At 45.7% G+C, this 27773-nt stretch overlaps 3 protein-coding genes across 3 annotated transcripts; 2 read left to right on the top strand and 1 right to left on the bottom strand.

The window, feature by feature from the left end:
* Positions 1–11712: 11712 nt before the first annotated feature.
* Positions 11713–13151, top strand: LOC119661372 (mitochondrial ribosome-associated GTPase 2). The gene is made up of 2 exons (XM_038070690.1): positions 11713–11910; positions 12074–13151. Exons 1-2 carry the CDS (start codon positions 11770–11772, stop codon positions 13067–13069), a joined length of 1137 nt encoding a protein of 378 aa, XP_037926618.1. The 5' UTR covers positions 11713–11769; the 3' UTR covers positions 13070–13151.
* LOC119661373 (WD repeat-containing protein 82) lies at positions 13105–14321 on the bottom strand. Its single transcript, XM_038070691.1, has 2 exons — positions 13670–14321; positions 13105–13607 (listed from the first exon to the last, which is right to left on the bottom strand). Exons 1-2 carry the CDS (start codon positions 14203–14205, stop codon positions 13190–13192), a joined length of 954 nt encoding a protein of 317 aa, XP_037926619.1. The 5' UTR covers positions 14206–14321; the 3' UTR covers positions 13105–13189.
* A 110-nt stretch (positions 14322–14431) lies between these two features.
* Positions 14432–26651, top strand: LOC119661371 (alanine--tRNA ligase, cytoplasmic). Its single transcript, XM_038070689.1, has 3 exons — positions 14432–14583; positions 23499–24512; positions 24581–26651. The coding sequence occupies exons 2-3, from the start codon at positions 23515–23517 to the stop codon at positions 26487–26489; spliced, it is 2907 nt and encodes a 968-aa protein (XP_037926617.1). The 5' UTR covers positions 14432–14583; positions 23499–23514; the 3' UTR covers positions 26490–26651.
* Positions 26652–27773: the final 1122 nt, after the last annotated feature.

A 27773-nucleotide genomic window follows, 5' to 3' on the forward strand; every position in this document is an offset into this window, starting at 1 on the left:
ATCTGAAACAGCTAAACAAATTGGCAAAATTGACCGTGAAGGTCTGCCCACAAAGTCGAAGCGCTCAAAGGACCCCCCCACATTCCCGAGCCTGGCTAGCACTGAGGCGTGCAAGAACGTGTCGACCGAGCACTTTGATAGAGTTTCAATCTTTGTGGGCAGACCTTCACGGTCAATTTTGCCAATTTGTTTAGTTTTTTTGGGATAGCTCTGCCTTCTAGGTCGTTATCGGCCACTCAGGATGATCGACTTGATCTCCTATCTCCATACTGATCATTACAATACAAACACATTTACAGCCAATTTACTCAAACCTTAATTCACCGCCTCGATTTCACAACTGATTCCAAACCTCCTTCAAATTCCCTAAAAATAGATTTCTCATAGCAAAAATAGAAGTGATAAATTCCTAATTGTTAGTTTAATTTCATAGATAGATAGATACTCACTTCAGTCACAGCTACAGAAAGGAGAGTGGAATTCAGATCTCCAACTGAAAAAAAACGTCAATAAAACGATTTCTTTGTCAAGTAGAGATGTTCTTAGAATTAGCTGAAATTTAATCACTTTCCTAAACCATTAGAGGGTCCTTCCTCCCAATAGGACACACAGATGGCAAAGTGTTATTTCAACTCCCTAAAATTTATCAAAATGGGTACCTTGCATAAAGTCATGGAATATGGGAACGGAATGAGGGAAAGTCCATTGGCAAACGCGAGAACCTTTTCCTCATGTGGAATTCTATAACGAAAAATGGATGCACCACTGGGGATAGCTGGGGATAGCTGTATTGGATCTACATAGTTGCAACTTTTGTTGTCCAAACAAATGTTGCACTTTGATCTGCTTCGTCTTACCTACAAGGAAGAGAAAATGAGGAGAAGAAATCTAGTAATTTCAAATTAGAAAGTTGATCAGAAATGAAGTATTGAGGACAGCTAGGCACAGCCTCAAGCTGCGTATCCTCATTTTCACCGAATATTCATCATGTCCTCCGCACAACGAAAAATATAAGTCTTTTCAGTATATCACGAATATCTCCTCATCATGTATGATATCCGAAACGAAAAAAAAAAACGAAATATTAGAGACGGTCAGGCATAGCACCCGCTACATCTAACATTGCATGGAATTTTTTTACCTATTCCTTCCTTCTTATAGTTATCTTCCTCTACTAAATTTTTAATGAGATTGCGTTTAGGTTTCATTATTACTATGCTTAATGCTGTACAAGTGGTAAGCATACCGTCGCGAGGATAAGCACGAACACTAATAGACCCATTCATGATATAATCAAAATTTGAACTATAGCCATGGGAAAATTGATACTGAACCTTCGCGGCGAGTAGTTTAAGTACAATTCAACAAATTGTTGTCGTGCCAAATTAAAGGTCCTTTTGTCTATATTGATTATGTACGAGTATTATTACATATCTTTCTCTTGAGCGTTAGTATTGGCGTTGTGAGGATAACAGTCGTATACGGTGACTTTTGTTCTGCATATGTTTGGTCTAAGGTGCTTCGTCAAGGAAGAGAATCCTTGGAAGGTAGTCCACACGAAGGAGGCCCTGTAATTGTGACTACCTCGGAAAATATTATGTTGAGTTATCTTCGACTAAAAATTAATGAATTCCAGCACAGGGGAATCAGAAAGTGGTTATTACAGGCGATGAAACTATGATTGGATACCAGAAGGGATTCAATGGGTTGCTTAGAAAGGGGAAGCCATTATCAATAAAATTGAGGTTACCCAAGGCACTAAGAAAATCGTGGCTACAATCTTTTGCGATTTCAAGGAACGTAAACAGTTTATTTCTATCAACACTTCATTGTGGTGTGCTATTAAGGGTCTTAAATGAAGTATTCTAATATTTTTCAAACATGTTTCAAAGAAAGAATTGAGTCTAGATCTCGTATTTGCAGAAGTAAGCTATCCTTAAATTTATTAAAGCTAAAGTAACAGCGAGAAGCAGACCACACAGTATACGATGTACTTATGAAGAAAAAGAAATTTGACGACTATGCTCAGGAATAGGCGGAAGTTGTACCATGATATTGTTATGAAACAAAATTTTCAATCAATGGAAAATATAATAGAAACATATCGGTATACGAACCAACTTCAAATATTCCAGTTTGACACCGAGTCTCGTTAGTTCGATATCTCTAGCAGCTGTCTGGGGTCTTAGACTACGCCATCGGGCGTTGCATAGTTCATGGATTTCATCGCTATGTATGCTACGGAGTCGTCCATCTTCCTGTAGGAGGCAAAAATTTCTTCGAAGGATTCTCCTTTCAAACGTGGCCAGTTTGCAATTTTTCTCACTAAGAATCCAAATTTTTGAGGAATATCTGACTAACAAGGTCAGTGTTTTGTACACTAGGAGTTTTGACTCTATGGTGAAGAGCTGAAATAGCTTCTGTTGGTTCCTAATCACCGTGTGTGAATTTCGTTTTCATAGTTATTATCGGTGGTGATTTTCAGCGTTAGATGGGGAAGATTTTCAACGGTTTCAAAGTTATTTATTTCGAGCACACTCCTTTGCCCAGTTGCAGCTTCCAATGATATTGTATTTTGGTTTCATTATCATCATTGTTGCTATTGGGGAGAGTCCCAGGTTCAGCAGCAAGGGAACACCCTTATGATACCAGCCCAGCCAGATAGTTCGAGCATTGCTGAGCGGTGAACCATTCTGTAATCAAAGTTAATGTCAATGTTTTTAGGCTGATTCAACACTCGTCGCCTGTCGGTCGAAGCCGCAGAAATCTGAGGACGACCAACGAACAAGCGTACATTATCACGAACTGAACAGTTATGTTTTCGTGAAATGCTTTTTGCACTCCGGCTTTCATCATAAATCAGAAAAGTATTGTATAAATTTTAATGGCGTTATATTTTTAAAATAACCCCGATACCATTACCTGGATACCCACTTTCTTTGTTTGGAAGGCATAGCAGAATTTCCCCCAGCACCTTGATTACGTCAAAGACTAACACTACTAAGTGCTCAGTTCCGCATTTGCTATAAATATTGTCTGAATAAAATCAGAGATTGGCTAATTGTTAGAATGAGTCTATTGTGTGGTAGGGGAGAGTTACAATAGAACCAAGCTTAATGTTAGATACCTGCCCTGCATATGATTTCAGTGTACACCTGCACCCTCTTCCCGTAGATCTCCACATTAAATATGCTGTAGCATGTAGTGCTGTCAGACTACGTGAGTCTGGATGTCCCCCTAGTAACTTCCTAGAAGAAGTACCTCAGGAGCTCCCTGCATTCCCACCGGATCACGCCATACGCATGCTCATATCCTCATCAAGAGGAAGTTTGCTTTTAACTTTAAAATCAGGGCCGATTGGAAGACCAGCGATGTGTTGCATGGTTATGACACAGTATTCTTTACTGACGGGTCAAAGATGGTCTGTGAAGGAAGTCTTACTTAGGAAGAGTACAACCGGTCCTCGAAATATCGACTATGATAAATGATAAACTTTTTTTTCAGCATTCAAGGAAAATTTAGTCTTTTTATGGATTTTCTAACTCCCTTGAAGGTCATCAACTACCATACTCTATATTAGCGGTGATAGTACTAAAGCCTACTGTGAAATTCATCCCATCAAAGAATAGGAAGACTTGCAGAAGTATTGTTGGTATTCTGACCGGTCGTAATTCACTAAAGTATTCTCCAAGATGATACGCGTCCATCTCGTAATAAGGAAGCCAGATCCGCAAACCATTTTCTATGTCAGCACCCCTCCCATGCCAGGCAAATTGATCTGGGAAATTAAAAGAAATATAAAATGGTTTCTATTGCTGAAGTGCATTGGAAAGGAGTCCGAATCTGTCCTCCTAGGATCTGTTACTATTCCTTTCACTTCAAAATTGCCCTCAATGTCGAGTCTGAGTATTCTGTGATCCGAGATAAAGGGAACTCCGACACTCTCCAATCCTTGGCCAACCCATTTATCTGAGTATTCCCTAGAATAATGTCTAGTACCTCTTGCCTGGTGCTGGTCACGAATGTTAGCGTTTTCGCTATTTATATATTTCCAGTTTATTGTTAAGGATAAATAAAGTACTCACCTCTTCAGCTGGTGCCACTGCTTCCCTAGATCCCATTATAAGCGTTGGTATTGTGACCGGGGGAAGTTGTAGCATCTTTCTCTAGCAGAACTAACTTTGATTGAATCTGAGTGAACCCCGATGCCTCGACTGCTTCTTGTGCTCTCCCTCTCGCTTTCAATGAAACTTGCAGAGCCACAAGGTCTCCAATCAGAAACTCTGAAAGACATATATATTTCAAATTGCGTTGAAGAAAGATGCAAGTTCTTGGTTTTCCGCAAGAAGAATCGTAAATTACCTGCATTCTTTCTCCTTGCAATATGAATTTATCTCCGGTACAGGAATTGCCCTTCCAATTACTTCAGATACAGCTTTAGCATGATATAAGTTTACTTGACCCTGTAATGCTTGGAGCACTTCCCCAATGTCGGAGTACCATACTCCTTCTGCATGGTCGTCCAGCTTCTCTTCCTCAGTGGGTCAGCAGGTCCACTTCCCTGCTCGGTCTTGCAACCTTCGAGGATCTCGGTATGTTTTCCTCCCAACATGTCCTCTAGAGTATATTTCCTCGGTTTCTCCCTTGATAAAGCAGTTACGTCGTTTGATTGGTTCCAGGGATCAGCTATCTGCCGCGATCGTAAGAGTGTGCGGAACGAGCAACTTGCGTATGCGTTTTTGAGAGCGAAAATTGTTTTCAGTATCATGTCGGAATTTAGCGAGAAAGACTCCTCTCTAATAATAAAGATGGTGGCAGCATTAACACCCACCGTCTCTGTGTTGGCAGAGGCCGTCAGTGCACCCGGAGGAGGGCTTCATCAGAGCGAAGGTGAAAGGCATCCACATCTACAGCTGCTATGCTCCACCCAGCGCTACACTCGTCGAGTATGGGCGGATGCTTGCTGCTCTTGTTTTAGATGCAAGAGGACGTTGGCCGATCATAATAGGAGGCGATTTCAATGCGTGGGCTCTTGAATGGGGCAGCCGGATAACTAATGCCAGGGGACGTGTTCTCCTCGAAGCATTCGCGGAGCTGGACGTGGTACTGGCGAATGTTAGGTCTTCGTACACTTTCCGGGGAAGGGGCCTGGGGTCTATAGTGGACCTGACATACGTGAGTGCCACTTTAGCCAGTAGAATCGCTTGGCATGTCAGTGAGGACTATACTCACAGCGACCACCAGGCAATCTGCATAGAGATCAAGGGCGGATCGAGCTCGAAAAAGAGTTTTCGCAAAATGCCGGGTGGTATGCTTGGCTGGACAGTGAAAGCGTTCGAGGGGGACACGTTTTCCGCGGTGCTCAAACCCGACATATCCCTGAATGGTACGGCTGGAGAGAAAGCCACCCAGATCACTCGATGGGTGACGGAAGCATGCGATGCTACTATGCCCAGAAGGCGATTGCTCCCCAGTAGGCAACCCAACAACTGGTGGAGCAACGAAATCGCAAGTTTGCGAGCCGCATGTTTTCGGGCAAGGAGACTTTGCCAGAGGCTCAGGGGAAAACCCGGTGGCGACGGTCGAGAGGAGGCACACAAGCAATTGCGTGGCCGCCTAAAGGAAGCCATTCGGAGGAGCAAAAAGAACTGCTTCAAACAGCTGTGCGACCATGCCGACATAAACCCTTGGGGCGAGGCTTACAGAGTGGTGATGAAAAGGCTGCGGAAATCACCCCAGGTGACCTGTCCGCGCCTCCTGAAACAGATTGTTACCACTCTGTTCCCTCACCACGAAAATAGGGGAAGGCAAATTTTTGCCCAGCCAAATGACGGTATAATACCGCCTGTAACTGTGGAGGAGCTGCGGGAAATATGTGGTAGGTTCGGTGGCAACAAGGGCCCAGGTTTGGATGGCATCCCCAACCGAACTTTGAAACTGGCAGTGAAGACTAGGCGCGAACTTTTTCGCAAACACCTTCGAGGCGTGCCTAAAAGAAGGAATATTCCCTGCCCAGTTGAAAAAGCAAAAGTTGATGTTGCTTCCGAAGCCTGGCAAGCAACCTGGAAACCCAGCGTCGTATCGTCCTATCTGCCTGTTGGATACAATGGGGGAGATGATGGAGAGAGTCATCTACAACATACTCCTGCCCATCGTCGAAGCCAGCAATGGTTTGTCGGAACGCCAGTTTGGTTTCCGGTGCGCCCACTCTACGGTGGACGCAATTGGCATGGTGGTAAACCTGGCAAAAGGTGCACTGATATCTGGCGGCTGCTGTGCTGTGGTGGCGTTGGATGTCAAAAACGCATTCAACTCGGCCAACTGGAATAGAATTAAACGGGCGTTGGCTGATATAGGTGTCCCCGGATACTTAGCGAATTTGGTGGAAAACTACCTCTCAGAGAGGACTCTCTGGTACGGGACGGATGAAGACCCCAAAGAGTACATTGTCACAGCCGGGATACCACAGGGATCGGTACTTGGTCCCCTGTTGTGAAATATCATGTATAATGGGGTGCTTGCTCTTCCCGTCCCAGAGGGGACTACGATTGTCGGCTTTGCTGATGACCTAGCTGTGGTTGTTGCAGCAAAACACCCAGAGGATGTGGAGGTTTACGCAACGGAAACAGTGAGAGCGGTAAAGTCCTGGCTAGAAAAGGCCGGGCTGATCTTGGCGGACGCGAAAACGGAAGCGGTCTTGATAACGAAACACAGGAAAAATAACACTGTAAAAGTGGAGGTCGGTGGACATACGGTCGTATCAAAGCCGGTTATCAAATACCTGGGGGTAATAACTGACACCAAATTGAGTTTTAGGGAGCACCTAAAGTATGCATGCCAAAAGGCAGCCGGTGCCACCACGGCACTTGCAAAAATGTTACCAAATATTGGCGGGCCGAAACATTGCCGGAGGTTGGTGCTAGCCGGAGTGGTGCGCTCCATCCTGCTCTATTCGTCGCCTGTGTGGGCAGAGGCGCTTGCAAACTCTCAGAGACGGAAGCAGATGAACTCGGTTTACCGGCGGATGGCTTTGAGGGTTTGCAGTGCTTTTAGAACCACATCAGATGAGGCAGCATTGGTGGTGGCAGGCATGATCTCGGTTGACATTCTGGCCAAAGAAATGAGTGTCCTGTACAATGCAAGATATATGGAGGGGCATGCACAGCGTAGAAATGCGGCAAGGTCAGAGTCGCTTGATCTCTGGCAACGCAGATGGGACGAGTCTGCGAAAGGTCGGTGGACGCACAGGCTCATTCCCAACATTAGGGTGTGGCTTGAGCGAAAACATGGGGATACCAACTACCACATTACCCAGTTCCTCACGGGACACGGTGGTTGCTACAGGCAGTAGCTGCACCGCTTTGGGTTGGATGATTTTCCGAACTGTCCCAGATGCGATGGCATACTGGAGGATCCAGAGCATGTGATGTTTCACTGCCCACGATTTGCGATGGAGAGAAGGAGCTTAAACCAGGTGCTGGGCAGGAGCGGGACCCCGGAGAGCTTGGTTACTGAGATGCTGGAGTCCGAGGAGAAGTGGCTTGCGGTTGGCTCCGCAATCATCCAAATGCAGGAGGAGTTGCAGAAGGAACAAAGAAGGAGGAAAGCTGCAAATAGGAGAAGGATGAGTGCCTAAGAGCAAACCTACCCCGCGAAGTAATACCTCAATGGTGGTCCCACGGGGCTGGGGCTGGAGAGACCGGGGGTGGTTTTTAGTGAATGTGAATCCCACACGCGCCCGCTGTTGTTCCGCCGTTCGGGCGGCGGAGCTGCGGCGGACGTGTCTTTCTCTTCTTCTCGGAGAATAGGACTAGATCAATGTCTCCCGAAATGGGCAGTAGGTCGTTGGGACCTTCGGTAAGTACCGGTATCATTGTAGGTTCATTGGAAAAACAAATAAATCTACCAGTCCTGTAATTTCTTACTAAACAAATCAAACTTGCCGGGAATTCTGGCGACTGTTACCCGAAATGCAGCACCACGTTGCGTCACAATCTACGACCCACGTTGACTTGAGTTTAGGACTTCGACGAGCGTTTTCTTGGCGCTTCAAAACTGCGGACATCAGCATACCCATCTTAGGCGCGAATGTTCTGTCCCACCATGGATTGCTAGTGGATATACATAATAGGTTCTTCATTGACCCCACAACTTCCTTTAGATCATTGTGAATAATCTCATCCTGCTTAGCCAGCACTCTTTCCATCGCTTTTAAAGACGTTGCCGACGCACGTATTCGCCGACTTCAAAAATACCGCAACATCACTACCGAGCGTAATTTCACTGAGTCCGTTCAGCATGATGTTCAGCGCCACTTCAACACTACTGGCTCTCCATTTTCCTCTAATGTGTGTCCATTACCATCGCAGAAGCTCGCAGTTGCGCGGAAAGAGTTCGAAGAACATCTTAAGTAGGGTGTTTGCAGACCTTCAGACAGTTGTTGGCCTTCTCCACTTTACATGGTCTCTAAATCCAATGGCGAATGGAGATCTTGTGACGACTACAGACGCCTAACTGCTCAGACGACTCCAGGCCTATACCCCATCCCACGCATCCACGATTTTGCGCACCCTATCGTAAACTGCCGTATTTTCTCGACCCTGGACTTAATCAAGGTAATACTATCAGATTCCCCAGACATTCCGAAAACGGCAATATGTACACTCAACTTCTGTTTCGTATATTTGGATGATGTTTTGGTCGCGTCTTCCTCTGGGTCCGAGGATTTAGAACACCTTGAGTGAATTTTTCAATAGCTCCTTGCGGCCGATCTAGTACTTAACGTTTAAAAGTGCAAATTCTTGTAATCGTGCGTTTATTCCTTAGCCACTTGATTACCCCTAAAAGGATCCAATCGGACGCAGTCAAGGTGCAAGCGATTTCAAACCTCTTGCTTTCAAAAACTGTTCAAAATCTGAGGTTTTTGGGGGATGTTAAACTTCTATCATCGTTTCTTGCCCAAGCCCGCCCACCATCAATAGATCCTTAACGCCTTCTTGTCTGTGTCGAAAATCAAAGACTCCCTTCTGATTGATTGTGTTATTCCCAGAGGCTGTCTAGGCATCTGAGACCGCCAAGCAGCAACTGGCGGATGCTAGGCTTCTGACATTCGTTCAGCAAGATGCACCTTTCGCCATATTCGTCGATGCCTCAGACATTGCCGTAGGGGCTGGTTAGGAGGAGAAAGATTCCTCTCTAACAATTATTAATTTAACATAATAAATTAATATGTTAATAATTTAAATAAATTAACTAAATTAAATAATGTCTTTACCCTCCATCTCACTTCCTCACCATAATTGCATATTAAATTCTTAATTTTGATTAACTACGAGGCAAAGAAGTTTCTCCGTTTCCATCACCGCTTTTGGGAAAGGACAATGTCGCCATGTATGACCTTGATTTATCAACGCCAGCACATGTCGATGATTCTCTGTTATGGTCTTCAGTCGTCCTGCTTATAACGCGGCCATGATGCCTCGAGTTGTGACCTTGTGAATGTATTTGATGGTACCTTAATTTTTTTGGGCACTTCGGGTGAACTCCTGTTGTATGTGAGGACAGCTCGGTTATTTGCGGTTGGCAGCCCTAGTGGGAGTTTCATGGTGGTTGTGGTTATGCTCAAGCGAGAAGAGACCTTCGGGCCTCGACGTGGTGTTGCGTATCAACACGGGTGCAGTACTCCATAGTTCGGTAGAGATTTAGTGCCCTCGGAACGACCCACTCGTCCATCGACCATCTTGAGAGAGTGGATTCCACAACATGGCGTAGCCCGGAATGCAATTGTTGCCCCTCCTTAATGTGTGATGTATCCACTGTCACTTCCGTCTTCCGATCACAGCTTGTACGAGTGGCAAGTCAGTGCGCCGACCAAGTTCTTCGTTTGAGATAGTGTTAAACCAGCAAACTACGATGATACAACACGGACAGGTATTGGCGAAAACTTGGAGCTTTTGGGTAACAGTCGAGTTTAATTTCCATGTGCTACTCCCATATAGCAACACAAAAAAATCACTTACATAGAACATTCTCAACTTAATTTTAGTGTTGAGATATCCGCATTTTCAGATTTTAGACAAGGCAGCCAAAGCGGATCTAGCGCTGTAAATACGTCGGGCAACATTTAGTTCGGTGCCGCTATCGACAATTGATCAACGCCTTCGATGCTCTGCCCATTAATGCAGATAGGGAGAGTGCAATGACCCGTCAGACTGAGGACCTTGGTTTTGTTGGTGTTTATTTTCAGTTCAAACTTGCCTCTCTTTCAAAATCAGAGCCATTTGGCCAAGGTCTCCATATCCTCCGGAAGAGGCATAATATCGGTGATCAGATGCAACCCTGACGGATTCCTCTTTGGACCTCTGGGATGTTACGTCGGTGCAGCACATGCCATTTTACGCCATCATATGTCGCTCAGATAATAGCTATTAACTTCACCAGAATGCCCTTCCAGGTAGAGCCCCCCGGATACACTCCCTCCGCTGTCGAACGTTTCCGCAAAATTGATGAAGAGCAGGTACAGCGAAGATGTAAACTCCGCGCACTGTTCCCAAATAATCCGTAGGCTGTTGATGTGGTCAATTCAGGTGGATCCTGAGCGGAAATGAGTCTGCCCTCTATCGATCAAGCTGTCAAGATGTTCTTTGATGCGTTCCAGGATTATTTTAATTATTATTTTTGCGACGGCAGGGGCACCCAGATATACTTCCAATTGTCACACTCAAAAAAACATGTGTCCTTTTTTTGGAATCTTAACGATCATCCCCTTCTTCCACTTTTTGGGCCTTCCGTACGAGTGGAAGGAGCAGATCTGCAGAAACTGCGGGTGCAGCTGAGAATAACTCTGCCGGGAGACTGCTAATCCCAGCAGCTTTACTCCATTTGATTGCAATGATCATTCCCTTTTTCGTCTCCTTGGAGGAGCAGTCCATATTCAAATGTTACGTGTGCATTTCATCTACAATATGAGGAATCTCACCGGATGTAATACGGTTAAGAACCATGTTCTTTTCACCTCTTCAGTTGTTCATTATCGTGGATGAGAAGTCGACCGTTAACGTCCTTCACAGGATCATCCAAAGATTTGCGGCCACATGCAAGGTCTTTCGTCATGCAGTATACAGTTCTGAAATCATTCATCCGATCTGTGGCATCTTCCGCTTCCTTGACCATCACAATAGTAAATTCTTTCTTGTCACGGCGTCCACTACTTTGAACTTCTCGGGATTTCCCTTAGTATCGTACATAGTTTGGGGGCGTCACACCTGTCATCATTCTCAACGGTCAGTGCAGCCATCAACTCCTTCCCTTCATCGACCCGCTTCCACGAGAAAAGAACATTTTCGATGGCTCATTGGGCGGGTTATTTAGTATATCCACTGTCTGATTAGCAACAAGTCCATCACGGGATCAATAACCTGATCCCCCGAAACTGAGAAATCAGTGTTGAAATTAAGATTAGATCTGATCGTAATAAAAATTGTATAATGGCATTGAGGAATTCAATCCTGATGTAACCCCATTCATTAGCAGACCTCGAATGAACGCTAAGGTTATTTGTGGTGATTCGAAAAAAAAGTGGGAGTAGAGATAATTTCTGGTCCAACTGACTGACATTTTATTTCTTAAAATATAAATGTTTCTTGTGCAATTTAAATTTTTTTAGGCAACCGTTGATTTCAAGTTTCAGAACGTAGCTCTTCAGCATTTGAAAGAATTGTCCTTATCAGAAGCTGTCAATGTCCGATTTAACCTCAAACCAAAACAAATATGTTGCCCTCGCTCAGGGGATCGCTATTGACCCGTGCGGTTAAAAGAACTCTGTTTTTGCTAGAGTGTCCGAAGACAACCTTGGCACAGCGTATTCCTGTAGCAGTGCAACCTGTGAAACCAAAATCCAAAAAAGTTGAGGTTCGTACACTTTTCAGGAAAGTTTTCTACTCCAAAAACTTGACCCAGAACGTGCGAAAATACTTGTGGATAGCTTCAGTGTTCAGTGTCGATAGTATTGTCTTTCGTTTCTGAATAGCTGAAGGGAAGTGAGGTAGTAATCGAAATGTCTTTCTTCCCACAGGGACAATATTTCAGCGATTCAAAATACGTGCGGGCCATTGGCGGCAAGGGTGGTGATGGCTGCATATCTTTCCTTCAACTCTGGTGCAACGAAAACGCTGGTCCGGATGGCGGAGACGGTGGCAATGGAGGTCACGTCCTGTTAGAAGCATCGCGTGAAGTGAACAATTTCAATCACATTCCGTCACTCCTCCGGGGAGATGATGGCGAGAAAGGGCGAAACCAGGACTGTCACGGCAAGAATGCCTCCCATACTATCATCAAAGTCCCCATCGGGACCATCGTAAAGAATCAACAGGGCAAAGTGGTCGCCGATCTGGACAAGGAAAGTTTAAAGTTCGTGGCAGCCCGAGGAGGAAGCGGCGGCAAAGGCAATCATTTTTTCGCATCCGACACAGAACAGGCTCCCAAAGTCTGTGAATATGGCGCCCAAGGGGAGGAGTTGGCCTATAATTTGGAGCTGCGGAGCATGGCCCATGTAGGTTTCATTGGTTTCCCGAATGCTGGTAAGAGCACTCTTTTGCGAGCGATAACACGCGCCCATCCTAAGGTGGCGCCGTATCCCTTCACAACCCTCAGGCCTAACATCGGAATGGTCCTCTACGATGACTACGAACAAGTCGCCATCGCCGACCTGCCGGGATTGATCCCGGACTCACACAAGAACAAGGGTCTCGGGATCCAGTTCCTCAAACACGCCGAGCGGTGCTCTGTGTTGCTCTTTGTGATCGAAGTAGCGAATGACGAGCCGTGGAAGTACTACGAGACGTTGATCTTCGAACTGGGGAAGTTCAGCCAAGAACTAGTGAAGCGCCCTAAGCTGATTGTCGCCAACAAAATGGATCTGCCGGAAGCGGATCGGAATCTGAAGTTGCTGAAGAAGAAAGTCGACGTGCCCGTCATCGCGATCAGCGCCCAGAATGAGACGAACCTCCCGAATCTGCTGCAGGAGATCAGGAAATTGTACGACAGTTCCAGGCAAAAGGCGAAAACATAGCACTTGCACTAACTTTAGGCCAAAGTCAAGCTAAATTTGTTGTGATCGTGGTTTATTAATAAAATTAAGTTATAAATCAGGACATCAGTTTCTTAATTCTAAACACCTGCGAGCGTCGCACTAGCAGCCGTCCTCGGACGTTGGCAGCCAGAACGCCATGTTCGTGCACGCAGATGCCAGCATCATGTACTTGGGGTTGAACTGGACGCACTGCACGGGACCTGGGTGATCTCCGTTGAGAACGCACACTTTGTAGCCAGTGTCCGCGTTCCAGACATGCACCCGTCCATCCGTGCTGCCTGAGAAGATGAACTGCGAGTCGGGACTGAAGGACGCCTCGATCGGGATGCCCTTGTTGTTGGGGTAACCTGTGAACGTCTGCAGCGGGGTGCCGTGGAAGGCATCCACCAGGCGAATAATTGACCCGTTCGTGCTGATTAATATTGTCTTGCCATCGCGCGAGAACTTCAGTCCGGTCCAGTCACACTCTTTCTCCTGATTTAGCTTGAACGTGACGAAAGGGCCTTTGTCGAAGGACCTGCAAGGGATACATTCAAAATTAGATTCTAAGCCGTACTTTGTGCCCAGAATGTACGCTACCTTAAGTCATACAACTTTATGCTCTCCGAGTTCACTCCTGCGGCGAAGATGAGTCCCTCCGGATCGTAAGCCGCTACCGGCCGACCTGACAAGTGCATTAACCCCTGGCAATTCGGCGAGCGCAGGTCCCAGAGCCGCAATGTCTTGTCCAGCGAGCCTGACAGGAAAGTATCCTCCACCGGCGAGATACACAACGAGATCACTTTCTTCGTGTGGCCCGGAAAGTACCTCAAATATTTGTTGTCGTGCAGGCTCAGGTAGCGTATGGTGTCGTCCACTTTTGTCGAACTGTGAATTGCTGTGTTGTTGCCGTGCGTGAAGTGTATCAAGTCAACTCCGTATTTCTTTGAATTCACCGTTCGCGACTGAGTCCCTTTCTCGCAATCGTAAATAACAATTTGATCGTCTTCACTGCACGAAATCAAATGCTCGCCATTTGGCGAAAAGTCAATTGCGTTGATTTTATCCGTGTTCTCACGGAAAACCTTGGCCACTTTGAAACTCCGCACCACCGAGTCAATTAATTTCATCTTCATTTTGATAAAAATAGTGAAACACAACTCGTTGAAGTAAAAATACAAAATAATGCGGGAGAACCAACTTTGACGGCTGCTATATGATTTGTTTTGACAGTTGACAGCGGCGTGTTGGGTACGTGTGGAATGTGGCTGCATTGCGTTCCACAGGTCAGATTACTCATCCGCCGATTTGTGTCGGCTCTCCTTAAATTGGTTCGGATCTCGGTCGAATGAGACGAAAGTGCATTGGAGTTGTCAACAACTGTCATTGGAGCGAGCCCCCCTCGCTTTGTCTGTCAAATTAGTCTCGTGTGTTGTGCAGTCAAAACGTGTTTCGGTTACACTTTCTCAGTTTTTGCGTGAATTACGACAGATTAAGTGGCCGAACAAAAGGAGGTAAGTGCCCTGTGGGATCACCGTGCCATTGCAATAAACAGTTATTGGACAATTTGTGTATTTCATCAATAAATCGAACCAATTGTCCGGTGCAATGAATGGCTCTAACCTACCGGAGAAAGTTGTGTGATTGCCAGAGTGGCGCAGCGCCGGGGACAGTTTTGAAAATTCAATTTTAAATAAAAATGAGTGCCAAGTGAATCAGTGCAACTGAAATTAACTACGCCTCGCTATGAGGCTTAGAAGGATAGTGACAGTGACTTGGAACGGCTCCCTTTGCTGATGCAAGCACGACCACGGTGGCAGTGAGAAACCTGAATTTATTCATGAACTAGTTTTATGTCTTTTTCGTCTCATTTGAAATGGGAAGTCAATTCTGAATCAGATCACGAAAATCTACGGCAGTCGGTGAAGCAGATTAATAGCTTTTCGTGGGGCGGAGAGGGAAGAGTCCGGGTGAAAGGCTAAAGCTAGAGACAGTGTTGGGCTGCGAGTTTTCCAATTACCTTTTTGCTTTTTTGATACGTTTTACTGGTGTCTACGTTGGTTCAGATAAGATAACAGCGCCCAAACAATACAGAAATAGTTGGCTCATTTGTCTGCATTGAATACGCAGATGAAGGCATTAATGGATTACGAAACATAAATTGATTTGTTGCGGGTCGGAATCCATTATTCTAATCAATCGGATGGTCCCTCACGACAACAGCAAACAGCAAAGTGGAATTTTAGTATGCAAAGTGATGAAACACGGAAGATAGGTGACCATCGGTGAGAAGTTTGAGAAAGATCTCGGTTAAGGTGAAGACAATGACTGGAATCTTAGTCACAGAATGAAACTATTCTGTTTTCGTAAAATCGAAAGTTTATTTGTTTATTGGTTCTAAAATTCCAGTTCAAGAACAAGGTGACGTCATAACACTCGAATCCTATAATTTGTTTAAGGAACGGCATTCACAGGTCAGTGGGAAAAGGATCTATAACCGTTAGAATCGTCAAGAGCCAAAATCTAGTAGTCTACAAAAGTACACAGGTCAAAGTCCATTCTTCTTCTTTTTCTTTTTCTTCAGCCTTTGTCCCGTTCACAAGCGGGGTCGGCTCGTCGTGATCGGTTTCGCCATTTGGCTCTATCGAATGCCTGATCTGGGTGCAATCTCGAGGCTTTCAAATCCCCGTCCAGCGTATCAAGCCACCGTTGCTTAGGTCTGCCTTTTGGTCGTTTACCATCGACTTCGATGTTCAGACCAATCTTTCCAAGTGAATTCTCGTTTGCACGAATTGCGTGACCATACCATCGAAGACGCCTCTCTCGCAACTTTTCCACGATCGGTGCAACCCCATAACGATCGCGGATATCCTCATTTCGGATGTGATCTAAACGTGTGACGCCACTAGTCCAACGTAGCATCTTCGTCTCCATTACCGCGAGACGCCGTTCATTGTCTTTTATGGTCGGCCAACACTCAAAACCATAGAGAGCGACTGGACGGACGACAGTGCGGTCAAAGTCCATTATCTACGTAAAAATCAGGAAACGTCACATCCGCTTAGTTAAAGTGTTTGAATGTATATTGTGGCCATAAAATTCAGTGTCCAAATAAGCGTCGAGAGGGTCAAAACAACGATGCTTTGATACGCTGGATGATGATTTGAAAGCCTTCCCGACTACATCCAGATCAAGCCTTTGACAGAGCAACATGGCGAGCCAATCCCTCTTCTGGACGAGACTAAGGCTGATAAAGGAGAAACTAGAGTGTCGCGGATTCTTGCCAATGTGTTGGTTTGCATTCCTCCTCTACTGACATTCGACGCAAAGTTCGAGGGCGTCTGCTATCCTGGGATAGTGCTTTGAGTTGTATGGCATGGCCGGCAATGAATTGTCGTCCTTTCTCAATGTCTCACATACATGTGTCACAGTACCGCTTCCGCATTCTGATCTACACTTGGAACTGTGATATATCTGGAGATGGTGTTCGACACCTTTGCTCCCCTTTTCTCTGTGGACATTGTTGTCCATCTTTACTCGGTGCTTGTTTTCTGTTTTTAATTAAAGGATAGAGAGAATTTAACGTACCTGTGCATGCTTCGCGTTTCGACTTGATATGTTTTTTGCAGTTTAGTCTGTTGTCGAAAGTTAGTCCTAGATATTTCGCTGTTGATTTCCATTCGATGGGCTAATTGTCGATTTTGATGTTTCCCGGTTTCTGATTTCTTTTTCTTGTGATGAAGATTGCCTGAGTCTTCTCCAGGTTGATTTTAATCTTCCACTTCTTGAAGTATTCCAGCGTTGTGTTGGTCGCCTTCTTTCTGTTGATTGGTGCTCTCGTTGAAATGCGTATTGTTCTTCTGGGATGATGTTGAGCGCGGTGAGTTGATGCTGCAGTCTGCTCCGTATTATCCTTTCTGCAATTTTTCCTATTGCTGGAAGTAGGCTGATGGGTCTCCAGTTCTGTCGGAAGGTGGGATTCTTTCCTGGTTTCGGCAGAAGGATGATGATGGCCTTTTTCCATGCTCTTGGATATGTTCTGAGGCGAAGTACTGCATTTATTACTGCGGTGTTTGATTCGGCGATGTTATTTGGTGCGTTCTTAATGCACTCGTTTGTAATCACATCCCAGCCTGGGGCTTTTTTGCTGCTTAGTCCATGGATGATGGTTTGGACTTCCAGTTGGTCTGTTTGCCGTTCCAAGTCTTCTCTTTGTGTTGAGTCATCTTGTGTCTCCGTTTCTGACTCGTATTCTTCTTCTGATTCATCGTCCGATGTGGTGTTCTCCCTGAACTGGAGTTCGAGTGTGTCCGCGAAAGTTTCGGCCTTTCCTTCTTTGTAGAATTCAAGGCCATTGGGACCATGAATTGTAGGTGTTTGCCTTCTCGAGCCTCCTTTAAGTATTTGGTGAGCCGCCAGAAGTTGTTGTTTCCTGGCTCTAAGTTCGTTCCTGAATCGGTCGATGTCTTCTCTGATGACGTTGAGCCGATTCGCTTCTCTTTTCAGATTTGGATCTCCTGTGTTCCTTCCTCTTTTTCTGATGCGGTTTCTCTCCCTTATTCTCTCTTTAATATATCTTGGGAGCCGGTAGTATTTTTGTTCGTTTGCTTCTGCCTCCGTTGTGCTCTTCTGTTTGGCTGAAGTTAGGCGGGCGGATAGGTTTTGTATTTCTGTCTCTACCTGTGCCGATGTTTCCAGTTTTGTCGTTGTGGTGTATTGTGTTAGAATGTGGCGGTAGGTGTCCCAGTTGGTGCTTTTGATCGTTTTCGGCGGATTTTCAATATATATGTTGTATATTGAAAATAGCACCGGTTTGTGGTCCGAGGAGAGGTCGTCCAACACGTTGATTGTGATCTGGTTGTTGAAATTCTTTGTTAGTGCCACATCGATTATGGTGCCGGTTGTGCTGCGTCCATAATGTGTTGGTTCCTCTGGTGCGTGAAGAGTTGCTCCATTTCCGTTTAGGAAAGTGAGCAGTTCTCTCCCCGTTTTGGTGTTTCGTGTTGCTCCCCAGTCTCGATGACGCGCGTTCAGATCCCTGGTGAGAAAAGTCGGTAGGCTGATATAATTTTTACATCAGCTGGTCCTGTCCTTGCCTCGATGACTGTAGCTTCCATTCCTGTGATAGGTGGTGTTTCCAGGCGGTGATGCTCGATGTTTCTCTTGATGATGACTGCGGTTCTTCCTCCACGGCCAGTAAGTCGGTCGTTTCTGTATATTTCGTAGTTGGGTATTTTAAGTAGATCTGTTAGTTTGAGGAACGTTTCTTGGATGAGTAGTATGTCTACTTCTGCCTCGTAAAGGAATTCTTTCAATTCTACCATTTTTCCTTTTACGGAATTTGCGTTCCACGAAAGAATATTAAGCTTAATGCTTTCCATGTTGATTCTTGGTTGGGTTGCCTAGAGGGATCTGCGAGTTAAACAGGTTTTGAATCATTTTAGTCAGCATTGACGCCATCATATTTTGGATCTGTGCTTGCATGCTGTTCAGCACTTGATCCATTTGTACGGGCTTCGGGTTCGCTGTGGAAGAGGGAGTTTTTGATGCTGTTGGGATACCTGTGGGGAAGGGTTAGATTTTGCCATCTGTGCGAAGGTTTTCTTGATATTTTTGGGATTTTTTGGACATCTGCCGTCGCTGGCTGGATGTCCCCCTTGCAGTTGGTGCAGGTTGCAAACTCTTGATGAGGGCTGTCAGACCCTTGTTTTGCTTCCTCTGCTCTTCTATTTCCTTTTTAGCAGCGGCTAGCTGCTTCGTTATTTCGTCCAGATTTCGCTGCAAGCTAGCGATCAAACTATTCTCTTGGGTTTGGTCCGATAGTAATCGGACCTCTGGGGCTTTCTGGGCCCTTGTCTGCATTTCGATTTCTGCTTCGGCTGAAAATCTCTTCAAAAAACAATTTTTTTTATTCACAAAGAACTTAACACTAATCACACTTATCACTAAAAGTTATCCACTGCTGTAAAAAGAATTAAATTTGTTATTTAAAAAATCTCGTAAAACTTTTACCAATTTGCTTCTGTCCAAAGACGTCTGCTTCGCTCGACTGCTCTCTCGTCTGATCTACAAGCACACGGCACAGTATATCTAATAGGCAGTACCCACACTAAAATGCCCCGACTTGCGAATGTGTTGCATAAGCTTATCTGTACACATCAGAGACGCTAAACAAGGACAAGGCATAATCTTCGTCAAATCGTACTGATAAGAGAGAGATCGGTGAGTTTTTGCTATTCTGGTACTGCTTACAGATTTAGCGAAAAGTAGTTTCACGTATTCACTTATCCATAGGCAAAAACTTGCCGAACTCACCGATACATTAGCAAGTCCGGGCGGTATGTCAAACACAGCTAATCGGATTTTCGTTTTATCTCGCTCATGCTCAAGGGCAAAACAATTTGAAATCGTGCGTACCCATTCTGATTTCATTTTTTGGGGGGCAAGGGGGAGTGTGGCAGCTGTCTAGTATCTACTTGTGCCCACGGGTATTTGGCTCGTACTCCGGCGATGTTGTTTTTGTTTGTTCCGCGAGATCCCGGCAATCTAACGATGCAACGCTGCGTCGTACCGATTCAGTTTACGATGATTCCCAATAGAAACAGAATGGCAGGCTGTTGCCTACGATGTGTAATGAACTTAAGGGAAATAGGAGGAACAGACGATCATCCTAAGTGGCCGAGAACGACCTAGAGGGAAGAGCTATCCCAGAAACCTAAGAAGTTGGCGAAATTTACCGTGAAGGTCCGCCCGCAAAGACTGAAGCTCCATCAAAGTGCTCGGTCGACACGTTCTTGCACGCCTCTGTGCTAGTCAGGCTCGGGAATGTGGGGTTTGGGGTCCTTTGAGCGCTTTGATGCCTCACATGTCATTAATACAAAATTAGCGTGTCTATACCGATGCGTGCGTCCGCACTGGATTTCAAAATTTCCCTTTCGAAAGCCCTTTGAGAGTTCGTGGTTGCTTCTAGGGCTGGTTTTCGATGCGTCGCGTTAGTTACGGTTAGCGATGAACCACCCTTCTTGCACTATTATTATTATATGAGTTTCCACCGCAACAATACCATTAGCTGCTACAGTCACTACCAAGAAGTTATTTGGGCCAACTATCTTGCTGTTAAAATATTTCATTGTCTCAATCGGAACAAAGATGTGTCCCCCAAAAAGGTCGTTTAATGTACAAATCTTATATCAGACCTATTTCATGTGCAAGCAACATGCCAAAATCCATCGAACTGGACCCGAAGACCACTAGCAAGAGTCCGTTCTGCGAAGCGGTCAATGGTTTATTTGGGGAGAATGCTCTTGTTTCCAGCCTAGAGCCCATGTGCTCTTTAGAAATCCGGTATCTTGGTTGCCTCACAGAAAAGGTCAAAGTTGACGAGACGATAAACCGTGAATGTTCAGAGGTGACCAATGCTAGGATAGGTATCACCTCTGTAAATGCTCGAGGCCAAAAGCTCGCCGTGGTAGAAGTCCCTGAGCAATATGCGAGGAAACTCCTTAGCCGCGGGAGAATCAAAAATTGGATGGGTACGAATGCGGATAGTCCCCATCAAGTGCTACAGGTGTCTGAACTATGGACACACGTCAGCAGCTTGCAAGGGAACGGGCAGGAGGACAGCACGCCGGAGGTGCGGCCAAGTAGGTCATCAATCGAAAACCTGCAATGGAAGTGAAAGTTGCGTTCTCTGCAGGTATCGTGGCGCATCCGGTGAGAGCGTCACGTCTACTGCGTGCTCGGGACGGTGTCCAATCTTCAGGGCGGAATTGGAAAGGACTAGGGTGCGAATAGCATGATCCGCATTTTACAAATTAACATGCACCGGAGTGCAACCGCTCACCAGTTTCTAGCACAGTTCGCTGCGGAAGTAAATGCTGATCTAGTGCTAATTAGCGAGCAATATCGAAACAAGGACCCGTCCTCATGGCATTTCGACTTATCGGGCACCGCTGCCATCTGGGTTCGGGACGACGTTCGACTTCGTGTTCTCGCCGAAAGTCGAGGGAACGGGTTTGTCTGGATCCGATGTTTAGGGATTTTTAGCGTTTACCTAACACCGAACGAGAAGATGCCGGGTTTTCGGTGCCGGCTTGATGCTCTGGAGGACGCCGTTTCGAGCACGGAGGGGCGAATCATGGTAGGCGGTGATTTTAATACCAGGGCCTTGAATAGGACATGCCTCAGTCAGACTCCAGAGGGAAACGGATTCTGGAAATGGCTACGAGAACCGGGCTCCGGGGGGTGGTAGCGTCGCAGCTGACACCGTCGTAAATTCAGTGATGAACCTGATAACGACGGCGTGTGAGGAACGCTACCATGCCCCGGAGGGGCCCCAGCCGCGAGAAGCCTTCTATGTACTGGTGGACGGCAGAAATTGCCAACTTACGGAGGGAGTTTCATAAGCTCCGCCGTTTGGCACAACGCTTGCACGCCAACGAGGAGGCATGTGCCCTGAAAGTACAGTATAGATCAACAAAAAGGAGACTCCGCAGCGCTATAAATAAAAGCAAAGCTCGCGGCTGGCAGAATCTTGTCAACGAGGTGAATGAGGACCCGTGGAGGTTTGGTTATCAGCTTGTCAGCCGGAAAATTGGGATCTTGACGGACAGTGCTCCTCATGACGCATGATGTCAGAAATGCGTTTAATTCCATAAGATGGACAGATATGCTAGGCACTTTAGAAAACTCATTCCACGTGCCAAGCTATCTCTTGCGGATATTGAGGGATTATCTGAAAGACCGCTTCCTGTTCTATGAGACCAAAGGAGAATGGAAATCACGTCAGCAGTAGCACAGGGATCCATCCCAGGGCCAGACCTCTGGAACGCTTCCTACGATATTCTGCTGAGACTCGATATGCCCGAAGAGTCGCGCCTGGTCTGTTATGCAGACTGTTGCCGGACGCACTGTTGAACAGGCGCAAAGCAGACTTGGCATATTAATGCAACGGGTAAGCGAATGGATGACTGCTCACGGTTTCAGCCTTGCGCTGGAAAAAACCGAAGTAATTATCTTGACCAGAAGGAGAATCCCGACCCTTCGTCAACGTTGATATGACTCACACGCGAGCCTAGAGTTAAACGTCCTTACGTCTCCCCGGCCAAGCTAATTTATTATGGCTCGATTACTTGGCTGCTAGGGTGTGACAAAATGTAAGGAATAGCGAAAATCTTCGTTTTAACAGCGCAGGAACGTATGGTTGAATTGCTATTGATGAGTTCGGATGTCGCCATTCAATGATAGTCAAAATCGAATTCGATGTTCGTAGCCGGTCAGTTGGAAACCAATTGACCGTGTGATCGAACAGTGTACCGCCGATAGTAAGGCAGTGGAAGCTGCAGAAGTATGCAAACTTTTCACCATTGTTGTTACGGTCACCAAGTCAATCGCCTCCCCCATGACATGTCCGAGCAAGGTGTTTTCAGAGCAATTTTTGGCATTCAGATCACCCATCACGATCATGATGTAACTTTAGGAAGCCTCTCTCAAACCACGTGTAATCGCCCTTAGAAATCACCTCCTCCCGTATATTGGAAATCTCCGTTGATCCATAGGGCTGCATAATTGGGATACTTCTCAACCTGGAAGAAACTCTCACTGTCAAACGGATTATGCAACAAAAAGTGGCAGGTCAGAGTAGAAGATCGGCGACGTGTTGTAAAGCTATAATATAAGTATTCTTCACAGACGCATCAAAGATAGAATGTGGAGTCGGCGCGACCGTCATATTCTAAGCGGCAATACTGGGATCCTGTCGATGGCTGGGGAATAATCCAAACCAGAAGCCTAACATAGTAATTCTGACCGACAGCAGTGGCCATTAAGGCTTTGTTTTCAGTAGCGACGTCTTCCAGGCTCCAAGACTAGACGGCACGCTCAATTATCCTCTCAGGTTGCCGGTCATTAGAAACATAGAGGGAAATGAACGGGTCGACGGACTGTCCGGGCAGGGTGCTGCTGTTGATAGCCGCTTGGTGGTCCCAGTCGGGTTCTCGCTGGCGACTGTGTAGGGTGGAATTTACTCGCACTACTTAACAGTCGCTTACTTCAAGTAGCTTACCACTTGCCTCAAGTAGAGAATTCGGCCCTCTTACACCAACAGCCGATCGTAAGAGTATCTGGACCAAACGCGTGCAAATGGATACAAAATTACTGCGATTTTCACGAGGCACTGCGCTAAAAGGGACCATGTTATCAGACCGGTATACCCTAAAACTCATTCAGTTCATTGCCGAAGCTGTGAGAAGGGGAGAGATGCCCTCGGGCAGTTCTTGCGATTATCCGGATCTAGGTAGAGCCAGAACGCGGATATTTGGTAAACAATTATCTGGGAACCTCGAAAGACCGCTGTCAACAGCGATTTGAGCGTGTTATTCTAATTAATTGATTCCAGCATTATTTCATACCATAACATTTTTGTTTCCAGCTAAACCCGTCTCAAAATGGATACCAGTCTTACATCAGCTCAAATCCGAAACCTTTTCCTTGACTTCTTCAAGGAGCACGGTCATATTTACGTGCATTCATCCTCGACCATTCCCTTGGATGATCCAACACTTCTCTTCGCCAATGCTGGAATGAATCAATTCAAACCGATTTTCTTGGGTGTAGCTGATCCAAACAGTGACATGGCCAAATGGGTTCGTGTAACCAACACTCAAAAATGCATCCGTGCCGGTGGCAAACATAACGACTTGGACGATGTTGGCAAGGATGTCTACCATCACACATTCTTCGAAATGTTAGGAAATTGGTCGTTCGGAGATTACTTCAAAAAAGAGATTTGCAGTTGGGCGTGGCAATTGTTAACGGAACGACTGAAGTTGCCTAAAGATCGGTTGTATGTAACGTACTTCGGAGGAAACGAACAAGCTGGTCTTGAACCCGATTTGGAATGCAAACAGATTTGGACGGATCTGGGAGTGAAGCCGGAACACATTTTGCCTGGAAGCATGAAGGATAATTTCTGGGAAATGGGTGAGACTGGTCCATGTGGTCCATGTTCGGAATTGCACTTTGACAGAATTGGAGGAAGGAGCGTTCCGGAGTTGGTCAACATGGACGATCCTGATGTACTTGAAATCTGGAATCTTGTGTTCATTCAATATAATCGCGAGCAGGACGGTAGTTTGAAACTCTTGCCGAAGAAGCATATTGATTGCGGTATGGGGTACGAACGGTTGGTTTCGGTTATTCAGAACAAACGATCTAATTATGATACGGATTTGTTCGTGCCGATTTTCGAGGCTATCCAGAAGGGAACCGGCGCTCCTCCTTATCAGGGACGCGTCGGAAGTGAGGATGCTGATGGAATCGATATGGCATATCGGGTTTTGGCTGATCATGCTAGGACACTAACTATCGCTTTGTCGGACGGCGGTATGCCAGATAATACTGGCCGTGGATATGTGTTAAGGAGGATTCTCAGACGTGCCGTGAGGTGAGTTGTTTTGAGGGGGACGTTTGAAACAAATTTGATTACACAAGAATTTTTCTAATCTTCCTCAGATACGCAACGGAAAAACTCAATGCTAAACCTGGCTTCTTTGCAAGTCTGGTCCACACTGTGGTCGCATTGCTTGGCGATGCCTTCCCAGAAGTGAGAAAAGACCCTCAACAGATCATCGACGTAATCAACGAGGAAGAGCAACAATTCTTGAAGACTCTTACTCGCGGCCGCAACCTTCTCAATCGGACCATCGCGAAATTGGGAGATGCTAAGGTGCTTCCTGGAGACGTTGCTTGGAGGTTGTATGACACGTACGGATTCCCAATCGATTTAACGCAGTTGATGGCAGAAGAAAAGGGGTTGCAAATAGACATGGCAGGCTACGAGGAGGCTAAACAAAAGTCATATTTATTATCGCAAGGAAAAGGAACTGATAAGGCTGCTGAAGTGAACTTAGACGTTTACGCTATTACGGAACTGCAATCGAAGGGAATTCCAACAACAAATGATTCCTTCAAGTACCAATACAAGGCAAAATCAGACAGTAAGGATGCGGAATACGACTTCGCTGGATGCACAGGAAAGGTTTTGGCTTTGAGGACGGTAGAGAGCTTCGTCGATGAAGTTCATGCCGGACAAAAATGTGGTCTTGTATTGGACAAAACTAACTTCTACGCTGAGAGTGGTGGACAAATCTTCGATCAGGGTGTTTTGGTTAAAGTGGGCGATGAAGGAACTGAATTCTTCGTGGACAAAGTATACAATCGCGGTGGCTACATCCTCCACATTGGTGTTGTTGAAGGTACACTCAAGGTTGGTGATGAACTAAATCTTCAAGTTGACTGGATTCGACGACGATTGACGATGAACAATCACTCAGCCACACATGCTCTGAATCATTGCCTTTTGGAAGTTCTCGGAAAGGACACCGATCAAAAAGGTTCATTGGTCGTTCCTGAAAAACTTCGTTTCGATTTCAACAGCAAAGGTGCTCTCACCATTGAACAAATCGCCAAGACCGAGCAGCTGACAAAAGACATGGTGTATAGCAACGTTCCAATCTACGCAAAGGAATCTAGTCTATCTGTAGCGAAATCCATTCGAGGCCTTCGATCAGTGTTCGATGAAGTATACCCTGATCCAGTCCGAGTAATTTCATTCGGAGTTCCAGTGGAAGATCTTGAAAAAAATCCCCAAGGCGATGCGGGCGAGAAGACTTCGGTAGAATTTTGTGGCGGCACTCACTTACAAAGATCAGGTCACATTGTTGACTTTGTGATTAGCAGCGAGGAAGCAATTGCAAAAGGCATCCGGCGAATTGTTGCTTTAACAGGACCTGAGGCTTTGAAGGCGTTGAAACGTGCTGAGGAGTTCCAGAACAAAATCAACAAACTCAAGGAAACAATTGATGCTGACAAAGAAGGAAAGGACTCAAAGGAGCACGTAAAGAAGATAGTAGAATTAACCGAAGATATTTCTCAAGCAACGATTCCACACGTGAAAAAGGATGAGATGCGTAATGTTCTTAAAGGTTTCAAGAAAACCCTGGATGACAAGGAACGTGCCGCAAAGGCTGCCGTTGCAACAACAGTCGTGGAAAAGGCAAAGGAAATTTGCCTGAATAGCCCAAATACTCCCTTCTTAGTTCATCAACTCGAGGCCTACAATAATACAAAAGCTCTGGATGCTGCGTTGAAGCAAGTCCGAGCACTTAGTCCTGAAACGTCGGCAATGTTCGTGTCTGTCGACGCCGATTCTAAGAAAGTTTTCTGCTTGACGTCCGTTCCAAAGGCTGCCGTTGAGAAAGGGTTGAAGGCCAATGAATGGGTACAGCATATTTCTGGAACGATGGGTGGCAAAGGAGGCGGTAAGCCAGAGTCCGCTCAAGCTTCGGGACCGAACTTCGATAAAGTCGATGAGATCATTGAGTTGGCTAAAAATTTCGCCAGTACAAAGTTAGCTGCGTAATTGCTGGTGATGAATGAATTGGTACCAGTAAAGCAATAGGAGACACTTCGTGATTGCAATTTTTTTGCTAATTGTGTACTAGTTAGCGTTTTGAAATGCATTTTTTTATTGTTAATTTAATGATTTTAATTATTTCCAAGAGAATAAATTGAATATCGACAGCGCCTCGTGTTTTTCTAAAATTGGGTTTCATTGATATTCCCCTGGCCTGAAGATTGTGGTTGCAATTTACCACTTGATGGAGTATAGCGTGTCGAACACAGCTACGTGCTATCGCGATTTTCTGAGATGCTTGCACCTTTTCTCTCCTGTTCTGCTCAAAGTGCCTTCGGGGCGACCTGCCCGTCGGCCACCTTGGGACAGCAATGCAATTGTCGCCCCTCCTTAATATGTGACCTATCCACTACCACTTCTGATCACAACGCATACCGGGTGCAAGGTCTGTGCGCCAACAAAGTTCTTCGTTTGTAATAGTATCAAGCCAGCGCACCCGGATGATACGACACAAACAGTTATTGACCGAGGCTTGGAGCTTTTGAGTAGCAACACAGAAAGAACACTTGCACAGAACAGTCTCAACTTGACCTTAATATTGAGATAACTAAATTTTCAGATTTTAGACAAAGCAGCGAAAGCGGATCCAGCGCTATTAATGCTTCGGGCAACTGAACTGGTTCAGTAACACTGTCAGCAGAAACCATGCTTCCTAAATATACAAATTGATCGACGCTTTCAATGCTCTGCCAATTAATGCAGATAGGGAGAGATGACCCCTCAGACTGGGAACTTCAATGTGGTCAATGGAGTTCGATCAAGCTTCCGAGATGTTCTTTGGTACATTCTAAGGTTATTCTCGTGATTATCTTTTTATAGGGGGCACGCAGATACCTCTTTAATTGGCACACTCTGAACAGGTACCCTTCTTTGGAATCTTAACGATCGTCCCCGTCTTCCACACTCTGGGAAAGGTGTTGGATTCCCAAAATTTCCATACGAGCGGTCCTTCACAAGGTCATCGAAAGATTTGCAACTACATGCAAAATCTTTAGCGATCTGTTCTGCGGCATCAAATCATTGCATTCTGTGGCATCTTTTGGTTCCCTAACCAACGTAATAGCAAATTGAACTTCTCGGGGTTTCACTCGGTATCGGATTACGATTGCGTCATGCCCACCGTCATTCGCAGCGGTCAATAGAGCCTTCAGTCCCTTCCGTCCATCGATACGCTTCCACGATATCGCAATCGGACAGATCTTATGACGTCCCTTCGGGATGTGGCCGAGG

This window comes from Hermetia illucens, chromosome 1, assembly GCF_905115235.1.
Source record: "Hermetia illucens chromosome 1, iHerIll2.2.curated.20191125, whole genome shotgun sequence".
Taxonomy (NCBI): Eukaryota; Metazoa; Arthropoda; class Insecta; order Diptera; family Stratiomyidae; genus Hermetia; species Hermetia illucens.

Bases quoted from the DNA above. Each gene is read 5' to 3' on its own strand.
- LOC119661371 (XM_038070689.1), top strand. From the start codon at position 23,515: ATGGATACCAGTCTTACATCAGCTCAAATCCGAAACCTTTTCCTTGAC. The intron at 24,513-24,580 runs GTGAGTTGTTTT...AATCTTCCTCAG, and splicing joins ATTCTCAGACGTGCCGTGAG to ATACGCAACGGAAAAACTCA.
- LOC119661372 (XM_038070690.1), top strand. From the start codon at position 11,770: ATGTTGCCCTCGCTCAGGGGATCGCTATTGACCCGTGCGGTTAAAAGA. The intron at 11,911-12,073 runs GTTCGTACACTT...TTCTTCCCACAG, and splicing joins CAAAATCCAAAAAAGTTGAG to GGACAATATTTCAGCGATTC.
- LOC119661373 (XM_038070691.1), bottom strand. From the start codon at position 14,205: ATGAAGATGAAATTAATTGACTCGGTGGTGCGGAGTTTCAAAGTGGCC. The intron at 13,608-13,669 runs GTAGCGTACATT...TATCCCTTGCAG, and splicing joins ATAAAGTTGTATGACTTAAG to GTCCTTCGACAAAGGCCCTT.